Source organism: Helianthus annuus, chromosome 11 (genome assembly GCF_002127325.2).
Source record: "Helianthus annuus cultivar XRQ/B chromosome 11, HanXRQr2.0-SUNRISE, whole genome shotgun sequence".
Lineage (NCBI taxonomy): Eukaryota > Viridiplantae > Streptophyta > Magnoliopsida > Asterales > Asteraceae > Helianthus > Helianthus annuus.
The window spans coordinates 178782833-178799588 of NC_035443.2; the positions used below are offsets into that span (position 1 = coordinate 178782833).

The following is a 16756-nucleotide window of genomic DNA, read 5'->3' on the forward strand; positions in this document are numbered from 1 at the left end:
GCCCCTCGTCTCGACACTTCGGTAGTAGGCGAGACAGCCAAATATTCTCATGTGGTCATAGTTCGGTTTTCGGTTGTAAACGAGCTCATAAGGGGTCACATTATTTATTGTTTTGGATGGGAGCCTATTTATTATGTAGGTTGCGGTTAGAATACACTCGCCCCAAAAGGTGGATGGTAATCTTGCTTCAAATTTTAAGGCTCTTGCGGTTTCGAGCAAGCGTCGGTGTTTCCGTTCGACAACACCGTTTTGTTGCGGGGTATGGGGACATGTGGTTTCAAGTAAGATACCTTCCTCACTGTAAATATTTGCCATTCGGTTTGATGTGAATTCCCCTCCATTATCACACCATATCCTTTTCACACTTTTGGCAAACTGTGTTTTGATCATTTTATGAAAGGCGATTAAGAAATCACTTGCATCCGACTTTCATTTTAAAAGGTATACCCAAACAGATCGACTAAAATCGTCGACTATAGTAATAAAATAGTTTGCCCCTGTTAAAGTGGGTGTGAGATATTTTCCCCATATATCACAATGCAGAAGTTCAAAACATTCCCCTGTCTTAATAGAACTTGAAATAAAAGGCAATCTAGTAAATTTTGCTTTCGCACATGAATCACAAACATCACCATTGGTCTTAAAAGAAACAAAATCAAGAAACGAAAGTTTACTATGTGAAGCATGCCCCAAATGTCGATGCCACACGTCATTTCCAACCGCCATAGCCATCCTTTCTCGTCCCACCATCCTCATTCGGTATAGACCTTGTTGACATTTACCCGTTCCAATCAATTTCCTCGAACTCAAGTCCTGCATGATAAAAAAATCCGGAAAAAATGTTACTGTGCAATGAAGGTCTTGGGTTAAACGACTGACCGATAATAAATTGCAAGTAAATTCAGGAATGTATAAGACATCACTGATTTTAATCCCATTTGACAAGGTGCACGACCCTTTCCCTTTAACGGGTATAGAGTCACCGTTAGGAATTGTCACGGGTAGTTCACGTGTTGTTTCGATGTTGCCATGAAATGAATCAAGAATGGGGGTTATATGCTCGGTACAACCCGAGTCTACAATCCATTTACTACCATCGTCCAATCTACCTGCCATATTCGCCAGCGGTTGGGTTATTTCGACACTAGAAGAATCCTTCACAGTGAGCATGTTGATAAACTGCTTATATTGTTCGCCATTTAATCCCGGAATCGGGCTCGATTCATCCTTGTTGTCACTAGCTTCAACACAAGCGGCCTTTGCGCGTCCTTTATCCAGTTTCGTCTTCCCAGGCCACCATTCTGGATATCCAATGCGTTTGAAACATCCGTCACGATTGTGCCCGTCTTTTCCGCAAAAATCACAATGTTCCAACTTGTCGTTGTTGGGCTTCTTGTTGGTCTTTGGCCCGCTTCTGTTTTGCGTGGCAACAGAACCATCACGCTTCATGGAAGCTTGAAACGCAGCGGAATCGGTGTTTGTCCTTTTTCCCGTGGATACCGCTCTTTGTTGCTCATCTTCTGCAACGAGATGGTATGCTTCGCTTAAGACAGGAACGGGTTTCATGGCGAGGATTTGGGTTCTGATGGTTAAGAATTCACTGTCGAGTCCAAGCAGAAACTCGTACAACCTCTCTTTATCTTTTGATTCAACCATCCTTTTGCTAATACCACACGTGCAACCTGTACAGGAACATTTTGGCACAGAAAAAACTGAACCTATTTCATCCCATAAGGTTCTCAGTCTTGTGTAGTATGCTGATACAGAAGACCCTTCTTGTTTTGTTGTCACCAGCAATTGCTTCAGTTCATACGCCCTAGGGGCACTCTCTTTCCCGAAACGTTCTTGTAAATCAGTCCATATTTCTCTTGCAGAATTAGCATACTTCACGCTAACCCTGATTTCTTTCTCCATGGCTGTGGTTAGCCATCCTTTAATCATGGCGTCGCAGCGTAACCATGACATATGATTAGTGTCTTTTTCTTCTGGTTTCTTCAAGGTTCCATCAACGAAACCTATTTTGTTTTTGGCGAACAGAAAATTCTCCATCTCTTGTATCCAATCAAGATAGTTGTTGTCGTTCAAGGCTTCGTTCACGTGCATCTGCCTCGGGTAGTCTGACGGGTGGAGATAGTATGGAGAAGTGTGGTCGGCAGCAGGGTTACTTGGGTTGGTTTTGTTCTGGTCGTCGCCGGCCATGGTAGTGAGGCGGCAGAATTAGGGTTCGTGAGTTTTTGGTCGAGCGGATTGGAAACCACGCTCTGATACCATATAGAATTTTGGTATCTCCAATCTTATGTTTCATTCACCAAAGGATACGACCATATATACAGGTATAAGCCAAAATACTAGCCTAAGATTAAGCCCTCAAATAAGGAAACTTAATCAAGTAAAAAGAAAACAATATTAGGCTAAAATAAAACCGAAAAATAATCCCTTCCTATACATTATTGGTGTAAAGTTTACATGAGTTGCTCTTGAATGGCTAAGTACTATAATGCCTTGTAAAATAGCTACTTCTAGTATACCATGATATAGATTTGTTGTGATCTGTGTGCACTTCTGTAAAAAAAAAAAAGATCATCTCTTACTATATAGAATACAACTAAAACAAGCGTATAGTATATACGAGACCAAGTATTATATGCCTCCATAGACCTATATTAGGTGTATATCGTTTTAACAACATTTCAAAATAGGTCTATACAGGGGCGGACCTAGTGTAGTCCGAGGCGTAGCCCGGGCTACGGCTCAACTTTTATCCGGTAGTGTAAAAAATTTTTTTTTTTTCGATTTTTATACTAAGGACACCCCTCAACAACAACTAGGACACCCCTGAAAAAAATTTTACAAACTGAAATTAAGCCCAAAAAATACTGATTATATTGGCCCAAATAACCAAATGATAGCCCAATACTAGTTAGCCCAAATAACAAAATAATAATCCAACAGTGCATTGGGCGGCAGATTATTGAATGCAGGCTGTGTTCCTGAGTTTCATTAAATGAGAGAAAAGAAAAGATTTGAAAAGAAATAATTTTTAGTTGTGTTCCAGAGTTTCATTAAAAGAGAGAAAAGAAGAGAAAATGAGAGATTTTTTGCTTAAAATTAATCTTTCCAATTTGGAAAGAAACAGAGACAGAGAAAAGAAAAGGAGAGAATCCTTTCTTTTCTCTTCTTAATTTAACTCGGGAACACAGTGGCAAGGATAATCAAAGGTCACGAACAGAACAGAATTCGCAGAGGTCTAGGAGGATTACAATCGAAGTCACGAACTCACGAACAGAAGAAATCACAGGAGGATTACATCGTTGATTCGATGCATCGCACATCGCAGGAGGTCCAGGAGGATTACATGATCGCACATCGCAGATTCGCAGGAGGATTATTGGATTAACAGAAATCACAGATTCCGGCTTCCGCATTCGGCAATCGGCAGCCTCCTCTCATCGGCCAACACGAGGTTTTATTAATACTTTCATTAGTTTTATACTTTGATTAATGATTAGTTTTATTAATATTAGTTAATGTTCTAGTTTGATTAGTTTTTTTTCATCGTTTCAGTTTTATTAGTTGGTTTAATAAATTGTTGTTGTTACTTAGCTGTTAAATTCTTTGATTGTTTGTTATTTTGATGATTTTGGTTGATATTATAGGAGAAAAAAGGATAATAAAGTTGTTAAATAGGTTTGAAATTTTGTGTGTTTTGACGTTGTTTACGATTGTTTAGATGATTTTTAGGGTGATTACAACTTACGTTATGATTTTTAGGGCTTGAATAGTTGAAAATTAAAATTAAAATTGAAACATTGTGTTATGGAGCGATGAACTTATGTTATATAGAGAAAGAATTGCTTAAGAAATTAGTTTTAGATAATGTTTTGGATAGATTTCAAAAAATGAAAACCCGTAGGCGTCGGCGTTTAATTTATGTTTGTAACAAGGTTTGACATGTTTTTGATGATTATATAAATTTAGTTTGATGTTCGTTTGTTTTACATGACCCGACCTGACCTGATACGAACCGATTTTTTTACTTATATACCTAGGGCCTAAAATTTTTAAAAATGTTCCGCACACCCGTGGAAAAATTCCTGGGTCCGCCATTGATTGTATGGTAAAAAAAAAATTGGGATACCCCTGAATTAATGTTCTAGTTCCGCCACCGAGTCTATATCATTTTAACAACATTTCAAAAAGTTGCCTCCAAGTATTATAGACCATGATATAGCTTTGTTGTGATCTGAGTGCCACTTTTTTTTTTTTGTATATGAAAACATGAGTAGAATGCACGGATAGTCCCTGTGGTTTTGCAAAATAACACTTATAGTCCCCAACTTTTGAAAATTACAGCGGTGCTCCCTGTGGTTTGACAGTTTATTTCTCGAATAGTCCCTGAAGTGGATGACGGTTAGTTTTCTCTGTTAAGTGGATGTGAAATGACAAGTTTATCCCTCCCTATAAAAATAAAAAAACTAATATAGAGTATTAATAAGGGAGAAACCTTTCGAAAAGAGCCATGACAAGAAACATACAAATGAGAATGGCAGTAGCAGCGAGTCCAAACGACACCGCACTGACTGAGTTATCGAAATTCCTCCGGTGTTCGTCGTCACTACCAACACCAAGAGAACAACTCGTACTGCAGCTGGTACTACAATTGCTCAGTGGAACTACACTTGGTGGTGTTCTCATTCTCTTTGACTCTTATCAGGCACATAAGCATGTGAGTTGAGTTAGAGATGCAGATGGTAAATCTGTTTGAAGGTTGAATTTGGGTTTTGTTTGAAGAATTTGAGAGAGTCAAAATGGGGTTTTGAAGGTTGAATTTGGGTTTTGTTTGAAGAACTTGAGAGAGTCAAAATGGGGTTTTGAAACTAGAATTTGGGTTTTGTTCTTCAAACGGCGTTGGTAAATCATTATTTCATTTCATTGTTGTTTAATTTCTGATCGTGATTGTAAATTTCAAACTAGAATTATTGTGTAGGGAATTGTGGATCTAGATTCTCTATGTTTGCTAATGTTGACTAATGTGCATTTGCCTTTAATATGATCAGATTTTTTGAGATCTGATGTGGGTGTTTTATGATTTGAAAAGGGTGTTGTTAAAGATTGTAATAGGGGAGAAAGATGGGATTGAGATATGGAAACGACGTCGTACCGTTGTGATCGCCGGAGTTGGGTGGCTCTGGAAGTTGGTCGGATTTGGGTTGTTTTGTTTTTATAAAGTGGAGGAGATGAAGGGTAAATTTGTCATTTCACATCCATTTAACGGAGAAAACTAACCGTCATCCACTCTAGGGACTATCCGAGTAACAAACTGCCAAACCACAGGGAGCACCGTTGTAATTTTCAAAAGTTGGGGACTATAGATGTTATTTTGCAAAACCACAGGGACTATCCGTGCATTTTACTCATGAAAACATATATGTTTTGTACAAAATGTTGTAACCTGTTTCTTTACAAATAAAATCTACTTTTGAAAATAAGTAAATATTGAACAAAAAAATAAAAAATTAAAACACCTATATGATGTGTTAATACCAACCATCATCCTAGAACAAACAATGTTAATTCTAGTGTTTAATGTTAACCCTATACGCCTCATACTATAGGAGACGAGATTTTGAATTAGATCTTGTGTCCAAATAGATAGACCTTCGAATGAAATTGTTTTTGTCATTGAGGGGGGTGTTTGTAAAATATGCAAATGGTTTTTAATTATTGAGGGGGTGTTTGGTAAATAAACAAAACCAGGGCAATGGTTCATCAAAATCAAACACTCCACTCAAATCAAAACACGCTAAAGAAAGAAAGAAAAAGGGTTTCAAATACGAATTGGTTGTTTCAAGCACGAATTGAGTTTAATCATGGATGCTGAGGAGTGTGATCGCGTTCTACGTATAGTGATTATTCTGAAGTTCAACCTGGTCCAGAAATTCAAATTGGTGGTGAGTTGTTGCAAGTTTACCATGAAATTGTTGAATGATTAGGGTATGAATAAGAAATTTATTGACAACTCTTTTTCGTGCAGAGCAAGTCTGACAACTCTCTTTTCATATACCACCAGGGATCACACACAGCATATTTATTGATCCATGTGGATGACATTATCCTCACCACCTCGTCTGATGATCTTCACAAACGCCTGATGTCTTCTCTTGCTGGTGAATTTGCAATGAAAGATTTGGGTCCCTTGACTTACTTTCTCTGTATTTCTGTCACTCGCACAGGTGATCAGATGTTCTTATCTCAAGAAGCTTATGCTAAAGATATTATGCATCGCGCCACCATGGATTCTTGCAAGCATGTTCCCACTCCCGTTGACACCCAATCTATAGCTGAGTGACTCCTCAGGTCCTATGTTTGACGACCCGACTTCCTACAGGAGTCTTGCGGGTGCGCTACAGTATCTTACTTTCACGCGTCCCGACATTACATATGCAGTTCAACAGATTTGTATGCACATGCACTCCCCTCGGGTTGATCATTGGAACGCCCTAAAAAGTATTTTACGGTACATTCAGGGCACCTCTGATCTTGGTTTACTTGTAGGACCAACGCCACAGTTATCATTACTTGCCTACACCGATGCTGCACATACTGGTTGCATGCTAGTAGTCTGCTAGCTTCTCTTATTGGATTGTATAGAATACTTTTAATTGGCCGTTTAAAAAATATTTAAATGTTGCAGATTTTCGTCCTTCTAACTTCCAACATAGCTTTTATTTTCAGTGGTTTCCAAAAAAGCTTTTCTATTCTTATTTTTGAGTAAATAAATGTTCTCCCTCCCCACCACAAAACAAAAACACCGTTCTCACAATCAACTTTTCCACATCCACATAGACGACTCTTCAAAAAAAAAATTTACCTTTTATTAACCCTTGTTTTTGTATTTTAATTTTGGTTTCAACAGAGGCCGGGTCATTTTTGCTACTGGTGGACCACATGATCGGTAAAATGATGTTGATGGCTCTTACAGTTGAACAATTGTTTAGTCTTCTAACTCTGACATATAAGTACGATGTTAAAGATTGTATGAAGTTTAGTTGTGACCAATTGAGGAGAGGTATGAGAGAGGATCGTGCATTACGGATCCTGCAACTCGAATCATATCTACAAACTGAAGAATATGTTCAGTCGTTAACGAACTATGTCATTGAGTATATAGGAACTATTCAAACACGACCATTGCAAGTTGAGACGAAAGGTTACTTTATTTCCAAGAATAGAGACTTGGAAAGGTAAGACTCCCCATAACTACTATACGATTTTCTTTTGAATTGTGAATATGTGTACCATTTCTTTTTTTGAATATGGCAGATTTGAGTGCAGTCTTGTTGGATTTCCCCTTAATATCATTGAGGCAATTATTAGCAGTGATGTTCTAGAGGTTAGAACAAAAGATGTTGTCTACATCTTTCTGTGTAAATGGACAAAGGCTAAGTATAGTCAAAAGTCAAAGACATGTTCGGCGTGCTGTTGTCAGCCAACTTGCATCGCGTCTTCGGTTCCGTTACATGATGAGACGTTAAATAAGCTCTCTTTAAATAGTGACTTTGATCCACACGTCACCATGCCGCTAGTTATGGATGCGCTGTTCTTTAAAAGTGATAGCTCATGCGCCTCCACTGCTAATCCGAAGTTCGTTGAACAGTTCTATAAGTATAGACCTGTCAAGGTGTTTAAGTTCAACCTGCCACAGCATGGATGTATTGTTTACCTTGACATACCACACACGGGTTGTAGAAGCATGCTACCATTAGGCGATGTATACTCACAAAAGATTGAACTGGGTCAACATGGAATTCACGTGTTTGCGGCATGTCAACATGACCCGCCACAAAAGGAGCCGTCTTTCGGGCTTTTTTTGGATCTAATAACAAACAACGAGATAAGTGTGGATTTTGAGTTTGATGCGAGGGCAAAGCCCTCGGGGATGTTTAAAGTGTTACATAGCGCGAGGAGCTGCAGGCTATGGAAAGGCCAGAAACATGGGGCCCGAAATTTGTTCGATATGTTTTGGAGTTCTTTCATTGCAGAAGAGAGAGATTATTTATGTGGCGGCACCCTCCACTTGAGGGTTGTTAACAAACATGATATAAAGATCGAACACCAAACAAAACATAGAAATAACGACAAAAAAAGGTGACAAAATCTTATTAAACCAACCCAAAGATTTTTCCCCCAAATATCAATCAGATCTTAGAAATTGTAAGATCAACAACAATACAGAATACAGAAGAAATCCAGATGCAATAGAAGATCAGTCTCTCTACAAAATACAGATGAGATTATACAACAGGATCTTCAACAGACTAATCAATAAGAACTAACAAACCCTAACGAATACAGAGAACAAGTGAGGTGAATGTGTATGTGAGAATGAACTCGCACAACAGACAACACCCTTTTATATCCTCCACAAATAAAAGTTACATCTAGGTCCAAAAGTATTGCAAGAGATGATCGCAGTCCCTGGAAACTTCTACATAGCCCCTTTGTACCTTCATCCTGACAACAACTTGCAACAACAGTTATAACAACTTAACAAAAAGACTGGGCCCAACATTAACAATCCAGAAGCCCATATATTATAACACATGACAATATGAGCCCAACACAACAAGACACCCAGAATCCCATATGAATGATATACACGGATCCAATATTTCAACATGGAATTCAAGTTGAATGATTGGCAACACTACTGTAAGTAAACACTACTCTTTCGTTAACTTTCTCTAGATTACGCTCTGTTTGAGCATAAACCTTGGCAGCGGCCATCAATTTTTCCCAACTTCTGGGTAGACCCTCTGTTCCTGATAAAACCTTAATCATATCGTCACAACGCACGGCGTATTTGAATTGTGCTCGTAAATTATATCCATGGAACTACTCGGATCTATGAACATGTAATCAATACGATAGTGTCCGAAAATACCAGTTATGATTACTGGCCTCCATTGTTTTCTTCTTTAGAACTGGTGCGTAGCCGCGCAGGGTTCCCTTAAAGAGGTTTATCGTGATGAAGTTGTGGTATGGTCCAATGTGCCTGGGCAAGACTCTTCAGTTATAGTAAAGATAGATTCCTTTCTCCAATTTTCTTTCCAATGTGATTTTATGTTATAAACCAAGATCGATTTCTTTTAAAATAGTTCATTTGACCAAGAGATATACTCGTAAATATTTGATTTCAAATTATGTTTATAAAAGTGGCGAGATTTGTTTTTGAAAATTTTGTTTTGTTTTTTTTTTCTTTTTTCTTTTTTCTTTTTTTTTTTTTTTGAAGTGACGAGATAAAAAAAAATATGAAATACCGTGTGCGTATATTTGCTTTCTCATGAAGAAACGTTAAAATGTCTCCGCAAACCTGCTTGTTGAAGGAAGCTTTGAAAAACGAAACATTAACTTCGAAACCACGAGAATCGATGGTTTTTAGACATATCTATTTTAAAAATATCACCTAAATATTTACGAGTATATCTCTCGAGAAATCGATGGTTTTTAGACGTATCTCTTTTAAAATAGCTCATTTGACCAAGAGATATGTCTAAAAATGTTAGGTGAAAACGCTAAATATCACGATAACCGTAAGAACGAATGAAAAAACCACGAGAACTTTGTAAAAAAACAATTTAAATTCAAAATTGTTTTTGCACTTATCATGATAATTCGAATACAATGTTAGAAATTAAATTTACATATTTAAATTTACGTGAATTCGTAAATAAAGAAAATTCACACATGTGTTTAAAATCTAATAAGAGTGATTTTGAGAGGAGAAATGAACTATTTGATGTTGTAAATTCTCCTTTTGATGATGTATAGGTCAAGGGTTCGACACATGTTACCTATATCTTTTAGCGAATTTGATGACTTTTTTAAATTAGTGTTTACCCGTGTCGCGCGTTACCGCGACAACCTAGCGCTTACAACTTGTAGTGTTGTTTGGACAGTATCCGTTCGCTTCACCACGGTACGGCATTAGTACGGTAATTACACTCAATACTTTTTAGATAGTTGAGTTATACGTTAGTATTCACTTCATTATCATTATGGTATAATTCTTTTTAGCTATTTTTTTAATGTTTTGACGCACTAAAGATTTAACACAACCTTAGGTTAACGGGTCAAAGTTGCCACCTCTTGCTTTGATATCCTGCTTTATGTTTTAGCCGTAATGTTATCTTTTTAAATGGACTTTTTTTATTTAGTTTTGATGTGTTCTCCACTAGAAATGTAGTACAATATAGTTTGGGTTCGGGTTGATAGGTTGATACACCTAATCATGAATCATGAAAAAAACTCAACCCTAATTCAAACACGCTTAACCCACGTAACCTGGACACGACCCTCGTAATCCGTCTATCTAAGCATGCTAAACAAGGTTGTTGTTTTGTACACGGGTTTGTCAACAGGTTAAACGGGTCAGTTGGTGAAACATAAACTTTTATGATTTTTAAAACTTATATTTTTAACAGATTGGCGGGTTCACTCGTTTATTTACAACCTAACTCGAACATAGCTCATTTATTAAAAGCATTAGGTAGATCGATTGTTCACGACCCCGGCCCATTTAGGGCGTGTTTGGCTAATCTTTTTGAAACAACTTATTGACTTACTGGCTCGAAAATTATAAGCCAGTAAGTCAATAAGTCACTCCATACTGACTTTTCCAAAAAGCCAATAAGTCAATAAGTTGTTTCAAAAAACTTAGTCAAACATTCCATTAAACCCAACCTAACCCTTTAATTACATGACAAGTTCATGTTATGTTTTGTATCATTTCGGAAATTGCCACCCCTAATGTATACCTTATAGTTTTGACAATCGTCAACAAAACCCCGTAAACGTTTACTGATTTTGCACTTATGTCCCTGGACTTTAATTTTTATCCCTAGACTTCTAAAACTTGATAAAAAGTCCTTTTAATAAAGTCTGGACGCTTAATCATGCAAAACGAACATGGATAAACTTTGAACGGTTCAGGTATATATCCAATCGAAAAAGGACCTTTTATGTTAATCGTAAAATGCAGGACTTTTTTCGTTAAGTTCTAAAAGTTATGGGATTTGATCATTCAAAAATAAAGTTTGTTTTATCCGTTTGTTGAAATAACAAAACAAACAGGAGCTTCTGGCATTTGGGGAAAGGATCGGAAATGTTAGTACGGGTCTGTCTGAGAATCAGATTTCAAAGTGTTTACGAGAGTCGATATATTGTTCTTCTGATCAGTTACCAAGAGGAAGGAACATGTGTGATCTGTTTGGTGAGATTCCGTCTTTTTGGTTCTGTGGCAATTTCAACCCGTTTACTTATGAATCGGTTGGTTTGGGTTATCTTTTTATCTCTAACGCTTAACCAATGCTACATTTGATATGCATTTTTCTAGTTTTTGAGTGTTTTGAATGCAGAATTGATTGAAAATAATATTTTTTTTTTCAATTAATTGCAGGAAGAGTATGCAAACATGGATGATGTAGGGATGTTAAAAGGTTGCAAACATGATTTCCATGTTGGATGCATAAAAAAATGGCTGTCAATGAAGAACTTGTGTCCCATATGCAAATCAGAACCCATTAAACAGAAGTAAACTTATTGTTATTATTATTATATTGTAAATATGTTATTATGTATTTATTGTTAGAAAAAAAATCCTCAAAATTGGAGAGGATCTGTGCTAATTAATCTCAAATTGCCTTCATACTCTTTCAAGGTTCATTAAAAAACATTCTTTCCTCTCCATTTTATTTTAGTTTATTTTGAACTTTATTATTTTAAACATTTATACAGTATTTATTGTTAGCCTTTAAATATTACAAAAAAAATATATATATCATGAAATATTTGTGTAAAAATAAATAAATTTACTGTTTTGAATGTTAAAATATTTATTGTTTTGAACATTTTATACAAATTTTTATTGTTTTCAGAGATACACCTCCGGCCGCGTTTCAGAGGCTTGATCGTCTAATTGACCGGCTTGAGAACTTGATCAATGATATGGTCAGGGCAAAGTCGATACGGGGTACGCACTGCCGGTGGTGAGCCCGGACCACTACTATCAGCACGACAGCTGTAACAACAAAACACAGATGTAGAATCAATAAAAAAAACACAGATGCAGGATCAATAAAAAAAACATGAAGGGGGGGGGGGGGGGGTGTTTAAGGTAAAATAGGAATCGGGGAAGGTGCGTGCCCCTTTAACGAGGTTAAGCAAAATCATAATCCTCTGTAAACTCACATGATTCGATATCATTCAACAGAGTACAAATCAAAAAATCTAATAGCATACAAGATTTAAAAAAAAAAAAAAAAAATCCATAAATTATAAATATGAGATATTTGGCTCACAATACACATCAAATAAAGATCCAAAAACTCCAGTCATATCACATGCCAGTGTACCACACAAACAGATTATAAGATAAATATGACCTTCATTTCAGTGAAGCAAACCGAGCGCTACCACCTTGATGGCACAATCCATGGAAGCCCTTGGAAATTTAAGCAACTCTGAATGCACCCACTTTTCTTCTTCCAGGCTAAACAATTCGGGGCTAAACAAATGCCCACAAGTAACTGTAACCGTCTTCAAAACCTCCGCATTCCCCAATATGTATCTTAGAAGCTTCATATCATACCTCATCGTCTCCTTACATAATGTATACTTTAGGGTTGTAAGGTTTGTTCGGATACAACCGGGAACCACCTTTGGTTCCATCCAATAAGAAAGCGTAGACTTCTGTTTGGAAGACAGACAAAACTCATTATTACTAATCACGTAAGGATAAAAAGAAGTTAAACAAACGCGTACCAGTCCAAGACATATATATTTCAAATCGGGAAAACGTTCAAGAAATTGAGGAATTTTTCCTAGATCGATAAACAACTTCACTTCCAAGCGCTTCATATTCGGAAAGATGGGTAGCCTCACAAGAAAATCCACCTTCAACAAACAATAAAAAAATTTGTTCACACTAATCTTACTATTCTGAGAAAAGAGTACTTCAAGCGGTAACGTCTTTCTCTCCTATTAAAGACCAGTGAATTTAGATAATTAAATCATTAAAAAAATGAGTTAATTGCCAAAATCGTCCCTGAGGTTTGGGCACGTTTGCTATTTTCGTCCAAAATGACACTTTTGTTACATATATTATTTTTTATTATATATGTAACAAAAATAATTAAATAAAAGAAATTTAAAAGAGTTTGAGTAAATTGCCAAAATCGTCCCTGTGGTTTTATATTTGCCAGTTTCATCCAAATATTCCCAATATCCTCAACTTAACAGAAAAAATAAACTAAGTTAGTGGTTTGGATGAAAATGGCAAAAAGTTACAAACGTTGGGGGCAATTTGGTACAAAAGTGTCATTTTGGACGAAAATGGCAAACCTGCCCAAACCTCAGGGACGATTTTGGCAATTAACTCAAAAAAAAAGTAAACATTTTATTATTCTAATAATTTGTTAAACCATAAAAATTTATCTTAAAATATAATTTTATACCTCTTAACTTTCCATTATTTGTTATTTAAATCTTTATTATTTATTTATCATGACATCCAACACACAAGAACGAAAACTTACATCTTGTGTAGTAAGTGATTTAGCTCCAGTTATTCCCTTGAGTAGTTGAAGCCACAGACGAGGAGATGATGAAGATAGAGATGAAATATCAGCCTCAAACAAGGGCGGCAAATCTTCCATGACATAAAGTGAGCTCAAGGAACCACCAACACATAAGTGTTCAAGAATAGGGAGGCGTAAAACAACTTTGTGGAATACAGGCATGTCATCGTTGATTGTTAGTTTGAATCTTTTCAGAGTAGGGATACTGAATATGTAAGGCGGTTGTTGTTGTTGAAGGTTGCAGACATAATCAACTTGCAATGATAAAGTTTCAAGCACAGGGCAACCAGGAATGAGTTTAAACGCGTTCAAAAAAGGATTACGATAAACAATGATGTCAAGTGTTTTGAGACAAGGAAGAGTGACCCGCGATGGACACTCCCAAATGTTTTCCACATGATGTAATCTTAGCATTGTGAGTGTGGTGCAAGTAAAGATGCTTAAAGGTAGATGATCACGCGGCACGCACATGTCAAGCACACATACATTCAACTTGACCGCCTTATCAACCCAATGTGAGACATTTGGATTTTGATTAAGGCCAAAGTGTAGTCGAAATATATTAAGTTTGGAAGCTTTGTGAGAGTTGAATACCCGATTCACAAAGGTATAATCAACTAAATCAAGAGCATAATCATCACCATCACCATCAACAAAATCAAAATCAAGGTTGGTGACAAGGGTCCAAGTGTACCTCCAACTTTTGGATAAAATGCTAGTTTGCACAGCAAATTTCGTAGGCATGAGAGAGAGTATGTGTGAACGAATCTCTTCAGGCAACGAATCCATCTCTTCCTCCTGAAAAAAGTTCAAAATCACAACTTTTACCAAAACCCTAGCTTTAACCGAAATCAAGAAAGAAACAATTGATAAACCCTCACATTAGTTGTTTTCATTTCATTGCCGAGAGAGAGAGAGGTGGTTGAAATTAGGAATGGCAATGGGTCGGGCTTGGACTGGGTATTGGTAATCCCAGGCGCGTACTCGGTGGTAATTCTTTGTCCCATACCTGGCTCGTTATCCATCGGGTATTTTTGGGTAGTTACTCGTCGGGTATCAGGTATACCCGTTAATTTCTTAAAAATACTCGTTGGGACAAATGTGCAATTTTTACTTTGATGTTTATATAATTTACTATTTTAATGACTATAACAAATGAAAAGGACCACCTAATTGCATAAAACATCCACATAATAAAGGGTGATAGTTTTCATATCCAATATACATGTTCAAAAATAAGTTATATGTTCACTAAACACTTGTCAAATACATATCCACATATGACTATAGAGAAGGTAACAAGTACATGTACTAAGTTTATATATATGGAAATCTATAATATGATACTTTCGGGTATTATTCGGGTAAATGGGTCGGGTATCGTGCGGGTATCACTAAATCCCATACATGTACCCATACCCGATTTTTTTCTATTTTTAAGCCCGTACCCGGCCCATACCCATTGGGCTTTGGGTATACCCGAAACCCGTATGTTTCAGGTTTCGGGTATACCCGTCGGGCTTTAGCTTTTTTGCCATCCCTAGTTGAAATAGCGATTAGGTTGTGGCAAGGATAATTAGAAATAGCGATTATGGGTTAATATTAATTAATCTCTTTCATTTTCGTTAGAGTAAATTGCTATTTTAGTCTTGAGTTTTTTTTTTATTAAAATTGTCACATTGGTTCAAATAGTTTTTTTCTTGTCATTTTAGTCCAAATAGTTTTGTTTTCTGCCATTTTAGTCCCTGACTTTTGTCATTTTCATCGACCACCACCTTTCACCACCCACCCAATCACAACATTCTATCATCGCCACCACCTGCCTGAACCATCACCACCCACCCCACCACCATCACCACCACCACCACCTACCACTTTTCCGCCACCCACATTATCAACCAACACCGCCGCCATACCAACAACCACCGCCATCGTCTTCACTATAAACCGGCACAACACCATCCCCATACCATCGCACCTGCAAAAAAAAAAAAAGAATGAAAAATATGGTTTGGCCAAAATTCACCTAAGTTAACAAAATTTTTTTAATAGAGTTATTGGGTTGGATGAAAATGGCAAAAAATGACAAAAGTCAAGGACTAAAATGGCAGAAAACAAAACTATTTGGACTAAAATAGCAAGAAAAAAACTATTTGGACTAAAGTGACAATTTTGGTCAAACCTCAGGGACTAAAATGACAATTTACTCTTTTCGTTACCATTAACGAAACAAAACATTAACTTTTGTTTAAAGTAAAGGGCAATTTGCCTAGGTTTGGTTCAGATTGCCTCCTGACTCCCTCTCTTTCAGTTTTTGCCTTCTGAAACCATGACGTGGGTATTTCATAGTCACATGTCCCAATAGTTAGTCAACTGTTAATTTTAGGGGTGAGAATGTAATTTCACTCCCGAATCTTATTGACCACACCTTATATCTCCCTTTATCTTCTCCCCTTCACTCTCTGACACCCTCAACTAACACACACAAAGTCATCTTTTTCCTCTTCACTGCGTTCACACACATCACCAAATTCAATGGAGTTCAATGTGTAATGGAGAATGAATCGATTATAGGTATAATTACAAACCTCTATTTCACTTTAGTTGTACTGAAATCATGTAGTTCATACACTATCTAAGCCCTATTTCACGGTTGTGGGTACAATGTAGCCGGATTGCACCTGTTAAAGACCCAGAACCACTACACAGTGGTGTAGGTATGGGTACAATCTAAGCCCATTACGTAGTTCTTCCACTTGATTATTCAAAATCCTCCCTATGTTGACTATATTTTTCTAGACACCACAGATGGTCTTAAATTTTTAAGAGGGATAGGAGAGTGTTCTCTAACTCCATTATTATGAAAGGGCGATGTAAGCCACAAATTCCTTCATGTATTTCTTTGATTAGGTATTCCCCCCTCTGCTGGAGAAACACAACGTAGGAGTGGGCCTACGTACGATTTCCGATACAACGTTCCCCCTTGTATTTCATATTGTAGGGCTTTAGCTTGTATATTTCTTGATGCACCTTTCGAGGCTGGCAGTTCCCCTTCCGTCAAATACTTTATGAGGGGTGTAATCTCACACTCTTCTTCACTGCTCGTTGCTGATACCTCC

The 16756-nt window shown here is 37.0% G+C and overlaps 2 protein-coding genes across 3 annotated transcripts; one reads left to right on the plus strand and one right to left on the minus strand.

The window, feature by feature from the left end:
* Positions 1–5870: 5870 nt before the first annotated feature.
* On the plus strand, positions 5871–8152 carry LOC118484196 (BTB/POZ domain-containing protein POB1-like). Its single transcript, XM_035980186.1, has 5 exons — positions 5871–5951; positions 6035–6233; positions 6917–7069; positions 7172–7244; positions 7324–8152. The coding sequence occupies exons 1-5, from the start codon at positions 5871–5873 to the stop codon at positions 8150–8152; spliced, it is 1335 nt and encodes a 444-aa protein (XP_035836079.1).
* Positions 8153–11869: 3717 nt separating this feature from the next.
* On the minus strand, positions 11870–14670 carry LOC110891248 (F-box/FBD/LRR-repeat protein At3g52680). Of its 2 annotated transcripts, XM_022138942.2 has the most exons (4): positions 13596–14670; positions 12823–12954; positions 12444–12750; positions 11870–12079 (listed from the first exon to the last, which is right to left on the minus strand). In XM_022138942.2, the coding sequence occupies exons 1-3, from the start codon at positions 14424–14426 to the stop codon at positions 12451–12453; spliced, it is 1263 nt and encodes a 420-aa protein (XP_021994634.1). In that variant the 5' UTR covers positions 14427–14670; the 3' UTR covers positions 11870–12079; positions 12444–12450. The 2 variants fall into 2 exon arrangements, with proteins under 2 accessions (XP_021994634.1, XP_021994633.1); XM_022138941.2 differs by lacking the exon at positions 11870–12079 and having other exon boundaries at positions 12237–12750; positions 13596–14668.
* Positions 14671–16756: the final 2086 nt, after the last annotated feature.